The sequence below is a fragment of the Pristis pectinata genome, chromosome 40 (assembly GCF_009764475.1).
Source record: "Pristis pectinata isolate sPriPec2 chromosome 40, sPriPec2.1.pri, whole genome shotgun sequence".
Taxonomy (NCBI): Eukaryota; Metazoa; Chordata; class Chondrichthyes; order Rhinopristiformes; family Pristidae; genus Pristis; species Pristis pectinata.
This window is the reverse complement of record NC_067443.1, coordinates 6,389,680-6,405,450: the sequence shown is the minus strand read 5'-3', so window position 1 is coordinate 6,405,450 and position 15,771 is coordinate 6,389,680. Positions and strand designations below refer to the sequence as shown.

The following is a 15,771-nucleotide window of genomic DNA, read 5'->3' as shown; positions in this document are numbered from 1 at the left end:
TACAGACTGTACACTGTACACAGCACACAGATACAGACTGTACACAGCACACACAGAGATAGACTTGTATCCAGCGCACACAGATACAGTCCTGTACCCAGCAAGCACACACACACACACAGATACAGACCCGTACACAGCATTGGAACAGCATCAGAGATAAAAACCTGTCTGCAACACAAAACCAGATACAAACCTGTACACTGCAGAGTGTCAGAGCTACAAACCTGTACACTGCAGAGTGTCAGGGTCACACCACTCACCTGTTCCCTCTCCCTGCTCCCTTCTGAGCCTCCCCCCACCCCTACCCCACCTGAAGTGAGGCATCTCTCCCTTCCCTCCCCAACCCCAGCTCCCTCCCTCCCTCCCCTCCACCCCCCCTCCCCACCTTGACTCCGGTGGCAGCTGTCAGCACGAACGTGGAGAAGACGGGGAGCTGGTACTTGGGCTGGGCGGGCCAGCTCTCGATGGCGGCCCCCATGGGCAGGCAGAAGACGGGCACGGTCTGCGGCAGAGGGAAGGACTCACTGTCAGTCTCTGGGTACCTGCTGATCAGTCCTAGTGTGGCACAGAGATGGCAGCTGTCAGTACGTCACATTCCAACCCTGGAAACGACACCCTTTATCCCACTGACTCCAACCAGGAGGCCGTTCTGCCCCTCTACCTTGGGGAATCCCCCACCCACCCACCATCCCCTGCACTTTGCAAATGGCACATCCTTTTGCAACACACACACACACACACACTCTGCTGGAGGAACTCAGCGGGTCGGGCAGCATCTGTGGAGGGAAATGGACAGTCGATGTTTGGGTTGAGACCGTACTTGATGGAACCGAGCACGATGCCAAATTAATCTAAGTCCCTTCTGCCTGCACATGATCCATATTCCTCCCGTTCCCTGCCTGTTCATGTGTCTGTCTAACAGCCTCTTAAACCCGTCCTGCCTCCATCCCCTCCCCAGGCAGCCCGTTCCAGGCACCCACCGCTCTCTGTGTGAAAAAAAACTTGCCCCGCACATCTCCTTTGAACTTTCCCCCTCTCACCTCTAGTATTCAGATATTTCTGATATAATTCTGATAACAAGGATAATTGGGCATGAAAAATTGCAACAGGCAAAGCAATCTGGCAGAAAATCTCAACCCAAAACGTCGACAATTCCTTCCTCTCCCCACAGACGCTGCTTGACCCGCTGAGTGCCTCCAGCAGGTTGTTTGTTGCTCTGGATTCCGGCGTCTGCAGTCTTGTTTACAGCTTATACCCCATGGTCACTCCGGTTTTACATCCATCAGTGACGTCCTTACCCCACACTTCCGGCAGCCTTACGAGCTTCTCTGTCTCGTCCCCAGCCCTGATGACCCGGAACGTCAACTGCTTCTCTCCCTGCAGACGCTGCCCGACCTGCACTTTCCCAGCATTTTCTGGTTTTGTTTTAGATTTCTAGCATCTGCAGTAAATTCTATTTTTCACCCCCAATATTCTTGTTATCATAATTATCAACAGAGGGCGTGCATTTAAGGTGAGGGGGGGAAAGTTTAAAGGAGATGTGTGGGGCAAATTTTTTATTACACAGAGAGTGGCGGGTGCCTGGAACGGGCTGCCAGGGGTGGTGGTGGAGGCATATACCACAGAGATGTTGAAGAGGTTGTTAGACAGACACATGAATGTGCAGGGAGTGGAGGGAGATGGGTCGTGTGCAGGCAGAAGGGATTTAGTTTAATTTGGCATCGTGTTCGGCACAGACATCGTGGGCCGAAGGGCCTGTTCTTGTACTGTATGTTCTATGATCTAAGTTGAGCAAGCTCAGATATAAAGTTAACAAGAGATCTGGCAAACATCAGATCCAGAGTTCCCAATGTCCTCTAGACATAGACATCACAGTCAGAGTCATAGAGAGATACAGCACAGTCTCCACTGACAATCGACCACCCATTTACACCACTTCCACTTCATTCTCCCCACATTCCCAGATTTCACCCCTCACCCACACACACTAAGGGGTGGATTTACAGCGGCCGATTAACCCACCGACCCCGCACGTCGTTGGGATGTGGGAGGGAACCGGAGCACCCGGGGGAAGCCCAGGCGGTCACGGGGAGAACATGCAAACTCCACACACGCACACACACGCACAGAGCGGTGGATGTCGGGATCGAACCCGGGTCTCTGGGGCTGAGAGGCAGCGGTCACCTGAAGCACTTCAAAGCCCATGCTGAAACCCTGGTGATAACCATTAGGGTCAGGTAGTCTGATCCCAGATTCCTTGAGCAGGTTTCTGAACCCCTGCCTGATCAAATCACCCTTCAATATTTGCAAATCCTCAGTTTTGTCCACTTACCTTCTACATTCCAGTGAATCCAACCCACGATTTGTAATCTGCCTTTGTAATTTGAACCTTGGAATCCTGCTATCATTTTTGCCAATTTACAAAGCCCTCCCTCTGAAGACAGGACCATTGATGGTCACCGTGTGACTTACACCTCGACTGTGTGATCCCATCACTGTGAGATTGACCCCTCGACAGTGTGACTGACCCCTCGACAGTGTGACTGACCCTGTCACTGTGACTGACACCTCGACAGTGTCACCCCATCACCGTCTGACTGACCCCTCGACAGTGTGACCTCGTCACTGTGTGACTGACCCTGTCACCGTGTGACTGACACCTCGACAGTGTTACCCCATCACCGCCTGACTGACCCCGTCACTGTGTGACTGACCCCTCGATAGTGTGACCCATCACCGTTTGACTGACCCCGTTACTGTATGACCGACCCTGTCACCATGGGACTGACCCCGTCACCGTGTGACTGATCCCATCACCGTGTGACTGACCCCTTGACAGTGTGACCCCATCACCTTGTGACCGATCTTGTCACCATGGGACTGACCCCGTGACCCTGGTTTGAACCCTGCCTGCCGTCACTCTCTGGCAGAGACCCGGGTTTGGTTCCCGTCAGACCCCGTCTCACCGTCCTCACCTGCTTCGTAGGTCAGAGCTGTGCCCTTGGCCATGGACTTCTTGTAGCACAGGTAGATCCCAGGGCCCCACTGCAGGCAGAAGCCAACTGTCCGTCAGAGCTGGAGGGAGGGGCAGCCGAGAAATCCCGCCCCAGGCCCCGTGTCCCACCCAGATCTACCCCCACACTCCCCACCACGTCCCTCCGCCGACGCAGACCCTCCACACCGGTGCCCCACCCCCACACCTCCATCCCGCTCCCTCGACCCTCCTCCACTCACCCCTCCTTTTATTCCTCCCCCCCCCAGTCCCTCCCTCCCTCCTCTCCTGTCCCTCCTCTTCTCCCTCCAGGTCATCCCTCACCTCCCTCTCCCCCCCTCGGTCCTTCCTTGCCCTCCCAACCCCCTTGCCCTGCCCTCCCTTCCACCCCCTGCACGGTCCTCCCTGCCCTCCTTTCCCCCCACCGGTCCCTCCCTGCCCCCCCTCAGCCCATCCCTCCCTCCCCCTCCTCTCAGACCCCTTTCCCCAGCTTCGCCGCCCTCCCTCAGTCCCCGCCCCCTCGGCCCCCCTCCCTCCCTCAGTCCCCGGCCCCCCTCCCCCACCCCGCGCCCCCTCACCATGCCGGTGTTGAGGTTCCTGTCCACCTTGCAGAAGGTGTGTGGGGGCACCTCGCCCTTGCTGGGCACGATGAGGCAGATGTCGGTGACGGCCAGGCTGGTGTGGGACTGGCAGTCGGTGGCCCGGCGGAAGGTGATGAAGGTGCGGGGCTGGAGACTCGCCCCCCCGCCGCTTATGTGGGCGGGCCGGCTGTAGGGGGTGGTCTCGATGGTGCTGCATCCGGCCTTCAGCCTCTCCTTGCCCTCGCAGAGGACCCTGCACTTAAACAGCCAGGGAGTCAGCCACAGCAACATCCCCTCTCCCCCCGCCAATGACCCCTCACCCCTGACCCACCATTCTCAGAAGGCAAAGGAAATTCGGCATGTTCCCGTTGACTCTCACCAATTTTTATCGATGCACCACAGAAAGCATCCTATCTGGATGTATCACAGCTTGGTACGGCAACTGCTCTGCCTGGGACCGCAAGAAACTGCAGAGAGCTGTGGACACAGCCCAGCACATCACGGACACCAGCCTCCCCTCCATGGACTCTGTCTACTCTTCTCGCTGCCTCGGTGAAGCAGCCGACATAATCAAAGACCCCTCCCACCCCGGACATTCTCTCTTCTCTCCTCTTCCATCGGGCAGAAGATACAAAAGCCTGAAAGCACGTACCACCAGGCTCAAGGACAGCGTCTATCCCCATTATCAGACTATTGAACAGACCTCTCGTACAATAAAAGATAAACTCTTGATCTCTCAATCTACCTCGTCGTGGCCCTCGCACTTTGTGGAGAGGAGGGGAGGGGAGGGGAGGGAGAAGAATCTTGATGGGATCAGGGGCTCGCACATGAACCAGACCATTCAGCCCATCTCCAGCCTGTTGCCCCAGAACCTGACCCAGCGGTGGTGGGAGACTGACCCGAGGTCGATGAGGGGTGCCTTGCATCGTCCCCGCTTGTAGCACAGGTACATGTGGGAGGGGGTGAGGAGGCCACAGCTCAGGTCGGCGGACTGGCCGCTGGGGGTGGTCTCGATGCAGGTGAAGCCCTCGGGCACCTCCTCGCCCAGCGAGCGGATGACGATGGCCACGTCGGAGATGGGCTCCAGCGGCCGGGCCAGCCGGTGGCCTCCCTCCTCCAGTGGCTTCGAGCCTTCCGTCAGGCCCGCCACCACAAAGTAGTCTGCCAGCTGTGGGGCATTCTCCTCCGCCATGGCTACATCAGCAACATCTGGAACAGAGAGGGAGGAGAGGGGTCAACATCGAACTGGCAGATCAAGGAGAGGAGTCAACATTGTAACGGGCAGTGCAAGGGGGAAAAGAGGCCAACACCTGTGCCCTCCTCTACCTGTCCTTAACCACTCCACCCTGACACACAATAGCCAGTGGGAGCCGGATTCTACGCCGGGGTACTCAGTGCTACACCTACACGGGGCTCCCGTCAACTACCACAGGCGGCAGTGAAGCAGCCAACACGAACGGCAGTGGTGGGTAGAACATGGAGCAGGCCAGCTGCCTTGTGAAGGTCACACAGCCTGGGCTCGTACCTCTGGAGGGAGAAGGGACTTCACTGACAGCACAGGTCTTCCCCCAGGAATGAACAGGCCTCCGGTTTTACAGACACACATTAGTCGATTTTGTCCAATAGGCTGGAAAATATACAGATATCCCTCACTTTGGCAACGGCGCCTCCACAGTGTTGTACTGAACGATATCAAAAGCACAGAAAAAGGAATATTAAATGTGGGGGGGGAGGGAGGGGGGGAGGGAGGGGGGGAGGGAGGGGGGGAGGAGAGGGAGGGGGAGAGGGAGGGGGAGAGGGAGGGGGAGAGGGAGGGGGAGAGGGAGGGGGAGAGGGAGGGGGAGAGGGAGGGGGAGAGGGAGGGGGAGAGGGAGGGAGGGGGAGAGGGAGGGAGGGGGAGAGGGAGGGAGGGGGAGAGGGAGGGAGGGGGAGAGGGAGGGGGAGAGGGAGGGGGAGAGGGAGGGGGAGAGGGAGGGGGAGAGGGAGGGTGAGAGGGAGGGGGAGAGGGAGGGGGAGAGGGAGGGGGAGAGGGAGGGAGGGAGGGGGGGGGGAGGGAGGGGGGAGGGAGGGGAAACAAGACTGCCATTCACATATACGTACGTCAGACTTTTGAACTTAATGACAATATGGGAGCTTGCTCGTAAGCAGGGCTGTCCTGTAAATCGGGGATGGCCTACATACAAGATCCCGAGGGGTCCTCAACAGGGCGGGTGCGGAGAGCTTGTTACTTTGAGTCATCGAGAGAGACAGCACAGAAACACGACTGTCTGGCCAGATCCTGCTCTAACTCCATCGACAAGTTTGCAGATGACACCACCGTGCTGGGGCTGAATCTCGGAAAACGATGAGTTGGAGTACAGGAAGGAGATAGGAAGCCTAGTGGCATGGTGTTATGACAACAGCCTTTCCCTCAAAACAAAACAAAAGAGCTGGTCATTGACTTCAGGAAGCAGGACAGTGCACACGCCTGTCTGTCTCAGTGGTGCTGAGGCGGAGGTGGTTGAGAGCTGTAAGTTCCCAGTGTAAATATCACCAACAATTTGTCCTGGTCCAATCACGTAGACACTACAGCCAAGAAAGCTCACCAATGCTTGTACCTCCTCAGGAAATTTGGCATATCCCCGATGACCCTCACCAATTTTTACAAATGCACCACAGAAAGCATCCTATCCGGATGCTTTGTGGCTTGGTACGGCAACTGCTCTGCCCGGGACTGCGAGAAACTGCAGAGAGCTGTGGACACAGCCCAGCGCATCACGGAAACCAGCCTCCCCTCCATGGACTTTGTCTACACTTCCCGCTGCCTAAGCAGCCAACATAATCAAAGACCCCACCCACACTGGACATTCTCTCTTCTCCCCCCTCCCATCAGGCAGAAGATACAAAAGCCTGAAAGCACGTACCACCAGGCTCAGGGACAGCTTCTACCCCGCTGTTATAAGGCTCTTGAACGGACCTCTTATCTGCTAAAAGATGAGCTCTTGACCTCCCAATCTACCTCATTGTAGCCCTTGCACCTTATTGTCTGCCTGCAATGCACTTTCTCTGTAATTGTAACACTTTATTCTGCATTCTGTTTTATTTTTTACTACCTCAATGTAGTTATGTACGACATGATCTGTCTTAATGGCACGCAAACAAGTTTTTCACTGTATCTCGCTACACGGAACAATAATAAACCAATTAAAACGACAAAGTCTCTGCTGACCATCAACCAGTCGTTTACATTGATCCCAATTCATTCTCCCCACATTCCCAGCAACTCCGCCCAGATTCTACCCCTCACCCACACACAAAGGGGGGAAATTTACAGCAGCCGACTGATCCAGCGACCCCGCACGTCATTGGGATGTGGGTGGGAACTGGAGCCCTCGGGGGGAAACCCACGCAGTGACAGGGAGAACGTGCAAACGCCACACACACAGAGGACCAGAGGTAGTGGCTCTACACACTGATCCACTGGACCTCTCTTGTGGGAGAACCTAGAACCAGGGTCGCTGTTTAAAAATAAGGGCTGACCCATTTAAGACAACACTTCTTTCTTCTCAGAGAGCAGTGAGTCTTTGGAACTCAAAAGGGCAGCGGGAACAGATCCTTTGAATATTTTTAAGGCTGGGGTAGATCGTTTGTTGACATGAGAGGAAAGGTTGAAAAGTTACCATGGGGAGGCAGGAAGAGGAGAGGAGATGAATTTAGTCATATCAGCCACGATCTTACTGTAATGCAGAGCAGATACGACAGAAGAGGTTCACCAGGGTGCTGCCTGCATTAGAGGGTATGAGCTACAAGGAGAGGTTGGACAAACCTGGGTGGTTTTCTCTGGGTGTCAGAGGCTGAGGGGAGACCTGATAGAAGTTCATAATATTATACGAGGTGCAGATAGAGTACACAGCCAGTATCTTTATCCCCCAGGGTCAAAATGTCTAATACTAGAGGGTGTGCATTTAAGGTGAGAGGGGAAAGTTCAAAGGAGATGTGTGGGGCAAATTTTTATTTTACACAGAGCGGTGGGTGCCTGGAACGGGCTGCCAGGGGTGGTGGTGGAGGCTTAAGAGGCTCTTAGATAGGCGCAGGGAATAGAGGGATATGGACCATGTGCAGGCAGAAGGGATGAGGTGTCATTGTGGACGCAGCCCAGCGCGTCACGGACACCAGCCTCCCCTCCTTGGACTCTGTCTTTACCTCTCGCTGCCTTGGTGAAGCAGCCAGCATAATCAAAGACCCCACCCACCCGGGACACTCCTCTCCCATCGGGTAGAAGATACAGGAGCCTGAGGGCACGTACCACCAGACTTAAGGACAGCTTCTACCCCACTGTGATAAGACTATTGAACAGTTCCCTTATACGATGAGATGGACTCTGACCTCACGATCTACCTTGTTGTGACCTTGCACCTTATTGCACTGCACTTTCTCTGTAGCTGTGACACTTTACTCTGTACTGTTATTGTTTTTACCTGTACTACATCAATGCACTCTGTACTGACTCAGTGTAACTGCACTGTGTAATGAATTGACCTGTATGATCGGTTTGCAAGACAAGTTTTTCACTGTACCTTGGTACAAGTGACAATAATAAACAATACCAATAGCTTAATTAGTCCAGCACAACAGTGTGAAGGGTCTGTTCCTGTGCTGCACTGTTCTACGGTCTATGACACTGATCCCAACAGTACCACGCCGAGCTCTGTTTCAATAATGAGGAAGGTCTCGACAGGGTTGATGTGGAGGGAAGTGTTTTCTCTCATGGGAGAATCGAGAACCAGGTCTCACTTCTTAAAAATAAGGTGAAGCGATTACTTTCTCTCTCTCAGTGGTGAGACAGTGGAAGACTCTTCCTCAAAGGGTGGCGGGGGCAGAAATTCTGAATATTTAAAGGCAAGGAGACAAAGATTCTGAAAACGCAAAGGAGGAGAGGTCAGTGAGAGATTGGCAGGGTGGAGAGGCATTTGCAGCAGAAGCTTTGATTGGATGAGACAGTGAGGTAGGTTAGAGGGACAGAGTGGCGCACGCCTGCTGGTGAAACGGCCCCCACTTCCGCCTCGAGTTGGGAAGCGAACAGCAGGCAGGGCTCAGAGCTGGGTGTGGGTGTGGGTGTGGGTGGGGGAGGGAGGCTGGAGGAAGATCAGCATCATAGCAGTGGATTCGTGTTGCTGGGAGGAAGGGGGTGATTACACGGAAGGAGGAACAAGCCAGGCAGAGCGCAGATCACTTCTGCATTTTGGGAAGCCAGGCCGGCTCGCAGAGGGGAAGCTGCACCTCTTCCTCTTCCGGGAAACAGGTGACTCAGCACCTTCCCTGCTGAGTCACCGCTCTCCACCCCAGAATTAACTGCCCCCCCAGTACTGTACCCCGGTGTTATACAGCGACAGACCCGTCCCCACCGGTACCGTACCCCAGTGTTATACAGCGACAGACCCGTCCCCACCAGTACTGTACCCCGGTGTTAGACAATGACAGACCCGTCCCCACCAGTACCGTACCCTGGTGTTATACAGCGACAGACCCGTCCCCACCAGTACTGTACCCCGGTATTATACAGCGACAGACCCGTCCACACCGGTACTGTACCCCGGTATTATACAGCGACGGACCCATCCCCACCAGTACCATACCCCAGTGACATACAGTAACATACCAGTCCCCCCCAGTACAGTAGCCAGGTGTTACACAGCGACAGACCTATCCGCACCGGTACCATACCCCGGTGTTATACAGCAACAGACCCATCCCCACCTGTACCGTACCCCGGTGTTATACAGTGGCAGACCCGTCCCCACCGGTACTGAACCCCGGTGAGATTGATGTCCCCCAGGACGTTGTATGTTGGGGAAGGGTGTGAGGGGGGGCGGGGGTGGGCATCAAACATAAGTTTAAGGCCAGATGTTTACAGTAGTCCTCAGAGAGAGTGACGTCTATCTGTGAACCAGAGCCAGCTGTGTGCCGGAGCCTAGTGCCTCCTGGTGTGGCCTGCAGACTGGGTCCTGTGTTGGTGCAGACAGGCTGCTCATTGTGGTCTCTGACAGCTCGTTCCCTCTCTCACCGCTGCCACCCCCCCCCCCCCCCCCACCCCCACCCCACCACAGTGACAGAATACGGAGTGCACACACACACACAGAGTTCAATAGCACATGTGCCTTGGAATCTGCTAATTCCCGTGCACCAAGTTGTGCTCCTCCCCAAAGCCTGGAAATCCCCCTCTCGTTCCCACCCCGCGCAGAAGAAAATTGGGGATATCTTAATCACACTTGGTCACATCTGCAATCTCTCACGTTGGGCCCCGTCAGTCCCAAGGCACAACCCACATCAATGGCCCGTCCTAACTCCAATGTTCAGTGAGTGGTGTTTAGAGAGGGTCTGTCCCTCGGACAGAGGAAGTACCCTGAGAGAGGAGGAAGCCTGGGGAGAGGAGAGACCCCTCCCCAGTGAGAAGAGGGACCCCGGGGAGAAGGGTGACCCCTCCCAGGGAGAGAGTGGACCTTGCGGAAAAGAAGGGATCTGTCCCCAGGGAGAGGAGGGACTCTGGGGAGAAGAGGGATCTGCGGGATACAACGCCCTGGGGTTACAATGAGACCCGTTTCCCACCCCACCGCCCACCCCGTCAGCGAGAGGTCCCTCGGGAGAAGGGTGTGACAGATTCTGACAGGAAGGAAGGAAGTCGGGGACGGCTGCTTCAATATCAGACGAGGACACAGCTGGGGCCTCGACCGAGGCTCCTCCACGGTACTCACCCTGCACCACAACCATAGCAGCCGTCCAGCCTCGAGCAACAAACTGAACGCTCAGCTTCCCCTCTCGCCGACAACAGCCACGGACGTGTCACGACACATCAGGCAGCCGCTTCTCATCGAGCCACCCTTGCTCCTGGTTCCACCCCCCCCCACCGCCCAGCATGGTTCTGCGCTGATTTCCAAACCACACTGGAATTCACAGTAGGAAATTGTGCAAGTGACCCCTTCGTATTTACCAGCCCCCCCCCTCCCCCATTACTGACCCGTGATGGGCTGCTGATCCTTACTCCAGTTTACGGGACGAACAGTCCGGGCACATTAAGGGCTTTTTTTTAAAATCCCAAACTGTGTTCCCGACTCGATCTGCCCGCGGGAGACAAGTCACTGCGCCCGAGCGTGCGTGCTGGAAGTGAAAGTTGCCGGGCTGTTTGGCTGCATGAGGCATCGCGCCTAACCCGGGGAAGCAGCGGACGTGCCCGGCTGACTCAGAGGTGGTGAATGATCCTCTGACGCGCGCTTGCAGGTGCGAGGGGAACCTCTCGGCTGCTGCGGTGGGAGCGGGGTGAGGGGTGCCGGCACAGAGAGGGTGGGGGGGGGGGGATGTGAGGAGATGTGATGGGTGGGGAGAGGGGCTAGAAATAGAGGGATCCGTTCCACAGGGAGAGGGGGCGATGCTGGGGAGAGGCAGCACCCAGGGGAGAGGGGGGTCATGTCCCACAGAGAGAGGGCAGCACCCTGGGGAGAGGCAGCACCCAGGGGAGAGGGGGGTCATGTCCCACAGAGAGAGGGCAGCACCCTGGGGAGAGGCAGCACCCAGGGGAGAGGGGGGTCATGTCCCACAGAGAGAGGGCAGCACCCTGGGGAGGGGCGGGACCCGTCTGCCAGTCAAGGGCAGCACCCATGGGAGATGAGGGACCTGTTCCCCATATGTCGGGGGCAGCACCCAGGGGAGAGGGGGGTCATGTCCCACAGAGAGAGGGCAGCACCCCGGGGAGAGGCGGGACCCCCGGGTGGAGGCGGCTCCCTGAGGCGGGGCGGCCCCGCTCGTCCCCCCGGCTCCGGTCGCGCTGCTCTGAGGCGATGCGCCGGAGCTGGAGCGGGAACCGGGCCGCCGGTCGGTCCCTCACAGGCCCCGGCCTCCAGCTCCGGCCGCGGACTCGCAGCTCACCTCCAGCTCCAGCCCCAGCTCCATGTCGCGGCCCGGCTCCCCCGCCGTCTCCGAGGCCCCGGTGTTCGGAGGCGGCCGGTTCCCGGGGGTGGGAGGGGCGTCACAGCGCCCCGGCGGTCGGGAGGTATCACTACAGCGCCACCTGAGGGGGCGTCACAGCGCCGCCGGCGGTCGGGAGGTATCACTACAGCGCCACCTGAGGGGGCGTCACAGCGCCGCCGGCGGTCGGGAGGTATCACTACAGCGCCACCTGAGGGGGCGTCACAGCGCCGCCGGCGGTCGGGAGGTATCACTACAGCGCCACCTGAGGGGGCGTCACAGCGCCGCCGGCGGTCGGGAGGTATCACTACAGCGCCACCTGAGGGGGCGTCACAGCGCCGCCGGCGGTCGGGAGGTATCACTACAGCGCCACCTGAGGGGGCGTCACAGCGCCGCCGGCGGTCGGCGGTCGGGAGGTATCACTACAGCGCCACCTGAGGGGGCGTCACAGCGCCGCCGGCGGTCGGCGGTCGGGAGGTATCACTACAGCGCCACCTGAGGGGGCGTCACAGCGCCCCCAGCGGTCGGCAGGTATCAATACAGCGCCACCTGAGGGGGCGTCACAGCGCCGCCGGCGGTCGGGAGGTATCAATACAGCGCCACCTGAGGGGGCGTCACAGCGCCGCCGGCGGTCGGGAGGTATCACTGCAGCTCCATCGCCAGCAGCTGAGGCGCGGGCCCGCTGGCCGCCCGCGGAATCACCGCACCCGCAGTTCTGACGGAAGGTCCCCGACCCGGAACGTTAACCGATCTTTTCCGTAATTTTCCGTTTCCATTCACTGTCCCTCCGGCTGAGAAGTGGGGGGGGGGGGGGGAGGGGGGCGCTGGACTGCAGCGCCGCCGGCGGCCGGGAGGAGTTAGTGCACCGGCCGAGGGTTCTCCCGCAGCGCCGCCGGCGGCCGGGAGGAGTCAGTGCACCGGCCGAGGGCTCTCCCGCAGCGCCGCCGGCGGCCGGGAGGAGTCAGTACACCGGCCGAGGGTTCTCCCGCAGCGCCGCCGGCGGCCGGGAGGAGTCAGTGCACCGGCCGAGGGCTCTCCCGCAGCGCCGCCGGCGGCCGGGAGGAGTCAGTGCACCGGCCGAGGGCTCTCCCGCAGCGCCGCCGGCGGCCGGGAGGAGTCTGTGCACCGGCTGTGGGCTTCGCTACGGGTCCCAAGCTGACCGACGAGCCGGTCGTGGGGACGGGTGGCTGGGCAGTTGGTGGGGTGGGGCACACCCTCTGCCCTTAACACTGGGCTGCTGCCTGCGCCCATGGGGCGGGCTTGAGCTTCTCAGCACCAGCCCCACATCTCCCACTCCTGGCCCCACACTGGGAATGAAAGGGTTAACGTCTGATGTCTCTGCGCCTGAGCTCCATGGAGTTCAGGATAAGGGGGGAAAACTCACTGCAACCCACCGGACACTGAAAGGCCTGGATAGAGCGGACGTGGAGAGGATGTTCCCATCAGTGGGAGAGTCCGGGAGCCGAGGGCACAGCCTCAGGATAAAGGGACGTCCCTTTAGTTCTAGAGATGAGGAATTTCTTCAGCCAGAGGGCTGTGGAGGCCAAGTCATTGGGTGTATTGAAGGCAGAGATCGATAGGTCCTCGATTGGTGAGGGGGGGTGCGGGGACACCGTACCTCCAGCTGAGGGGTTGGACCACAGTGCCGCCAGCGGGCAGGAGCTGCTCTCTCCTCCCTTCCCTCCCCAGCTTTTGACTCCATCTACCAATCACCCCCTTCCTCATCTGGATCCACCTGTCGCTTACTCACCCCTCCCCCCCCCCCCCCCCCCCCCCCCCGTGCACAGGCCACCTCCCTCTCTCTCTCTCTCGGTCCAGACCCGAAACGTCGACTGTCCGTTCCACCCCTCCCAGATGCCGCCCGACCCGCTGAGCTCCTCCAGCAGATTGTTCGTTGCTCCAGCCTCCAGCGGCTGCAGTCTCTTGTGTCTCTTTCTGCCAGGGCTCGATCGGCCTGATGCAGGGAGGTCAGATAGTTTGGGGTCAATAGGATCACCTTTCATTCTCCGAAACTCTGGTGTGTACTGGCCCAGTCTGCTTAATGTCTTGATGCAACAAACCTGCCAAGCCAGGAACCGATCCGGCCAACCTTGTATTTAGTTATTGTTTTCCCTTGTACGACCTCAATGCACTGTGTAATGAATTGATCTGTACAATTGGTATGCAAGACAAGTTTTTCACTGTACTTGGTGTTGGTTTATTATTGTCACTTGGACTGAGATACAGTGAAAAACTTGTCTTACAAACCGATCGTACAGGTCAATTCATTACACAGTGCAGTTACATTGAGTTAGTACAGAGTGCATTGATGTAGTACAGGTTAAAACAATAACAGTACAGAGTAAAGTGTCACAGCTACAGAGAAAGTGCAGTGCAATAAGGTGCAAGGTCACAACAAGGTAGATCGTGAGGTCAGAGTCCATCTCATTGTATAAGGGAACCATTCAATAGTCTTATCACAGTGGGGTGTCCTTGAGCCTGGTGGTACGTACCCTCAGGCTCCTGTATCTTCTACCTGATGGAGAGAGAATGTCCCGGGTGGGTGGGGTCTTTGATTATGCCGGCTGCTTCACCAAGACAGCGAGAGATACATACAGAGTCCGTGGAGGGGAGGCTGGTGTCTGTGACGCGCTGGGCCGCGTCCCCTCGGTACATGTGACAATAATAAACCAACACTAAACCTTGCTGCACTCTCTCCATTCTTCCTGTGGAGGGGAGACCAGATGTCCAGAATATTCCAAAGCAGTCTCTCCAATTCTCCATACAACCGGAGCAAGTGGTCCCTTGTACTCCAGTCCTCTGGCAGTAAATTCCTTGCTAAACTTGTATGTTAACTGTAAGTGACTTGTGTACAGGAGTGCCCAAGTCCCTACCCCACTACTGACGTCAGGTGAACCAGTCCATAGTTCCCCATTTCCCCTCTCCTGCTGACAGTGGGGTTACCTTTGACAGCTTCGTCTGTGGGAACTATTCTGGAACCCATGGAATCTTGGACGATGAGGGCTCCCGCCGTCACCTCCTTCAAAGCCCTGGGTTGTAGGTCATCGGGTCCTGGGATTTCTCGTCCCTCAGTCCCAGTAATTTGCTGCAATAACATCAATTTCCTTAGCTCCCGTACCCTCTGAACCCGCATCGCTCCTGTATTTTCAGGTTTCCTGTGAAGCCAGAAACAAAACAGTCGTTCCATATCCCTGGTATAATTTCTCCTGTCACACGCTGTAAGGACCCACGTTAACTTTTGCTAATTATTCCCTCCACGCTCCAAGCAATGAAATCCCAGCCAGCCCAACCTCTCACTATGTCAATTCCTCGAGTCCTGGCAACATCCTTGTAAAGCTCCTCTACACCCTTTCCAATTTAAATAATATCTTTCCTACAGCAGGGTGACCAAAACTGAACACAATATTACAAATGCAGCCTCACCAACTGCAACATAACATCCCAACTCCTGCACTCAGTGCCCCGACTGATGAAGGCTAGAGTGCCAAACGCCTTCTTCACCCCTCTGTCTACCTGCAGTGCCACCTCACGGAACCGTGTACTTGTACTCCTGGGTCCCTCTGTTCTGCAACACTACCCAGGGCCCTACCGTTCACTGTGAAATTCCTACCTTGATTTGACTTCCTGAACTGTAACACATCGCACTTACCTGAATTAAACTCCATTTGCCATTCGTCAGCCCACTTACCCAGCTGATCAAGACCCCCCTCCCCCATAACCGTAAGCAAAGACACCCCCCCCCCCCACCCCGGACATTCTCTCTTCTCCCCACTCCTATCGGGCAGAAGGTACAAAAGCCTGAAAGCACGTACCACCAGGCTCAAGGACAGCTTCTATCTCGCTGTTATAAGATTATTGAATACGATAAGATGGACTCTTGACCTCACATCTACCTCGTTGTGACCTTACACCTTATTGTCTGTCTGCCTGCACTGCACTTTCTCTGTAACACTTTATTCTGCATTGTTAGTTTTCCCTTGTACTACCTCAATGCCATGTGACAATAATAAACCAATTTACCTATTTGATATCCTTCTTCACTGCCTTTGATGTCAGCTCTTAACAGGCCTCGCTCCAAGCTGTTGAGGAAAGTTCAGAATTGCTAACAGGCAATCAAGACGGGGCCCGTTTAGGTGAACAGGCAGCTGAAGGTTAGAGTGTGTCACTGTTGTGATTAAGGGACATGGTTAACCCTACCTTATTTCAGGGTCTATCCAGTTTCCTCTCTCTGATGGGCAGTCAGCATGGATGAGAAGG

The 15,771-nt window shown here is 56.8% G+C and overlaps 1 protein-coding gene across 6 annotated transcripts in view; it reads right to left on the bottom strand.

The window, feature by feature from the left end:
• Positions 1 to 11,563, bottom strand: part of LOC127587339 (DENN domain-containing protein 4B-like) — a 40,946-nt gene extending 29,383 nt beyond the window's left edge. The window contains exons 1-6 of one of the 6 annotated variants that reach the window (XM_052045589.1): positions 11,476 to 11,523; positions 5,102 to 5,203; positions 4,476 to 4,785; positions 3,574 to 3,829; positions 2,979 to 3,048; positions 389 to 558 (exon numbers count right to left, since the gene is read on the bottom strand). In XM_052045589.1, coding sequence (XP_051901549.1) covers positions 389 to 558; positions 2,979 to 3,048; positions 3,574 to 3,829; positions 4,476 to 4,768 — 789 coding nt within the window. In that variant the 5' untranslated portion in view covers positions 4,769 to 4,785; positions 5,102 to 5,203; positions 11,476 to 11,523. Of the gene's footprint in view, positions 1 to 388; positions 559 to 2,978; positions 3,049 to 3,573; positions 3,835 to 4,475; positions 4,786 to 5,101; positions 5,204 to 10,307; positions 10,467 to 10,570; positions 10,768 to 11,475 lie in introns of those variants that run through there. The other 5 variants (XM_052045590.1, XM_052045588.1, XM_052045591.1 and 2 more) reach the window with 5 other exon arrangements.
• Between the last annotated feature and the right edge of the window lie 4,208 nt (positions 11,564 to 15,771).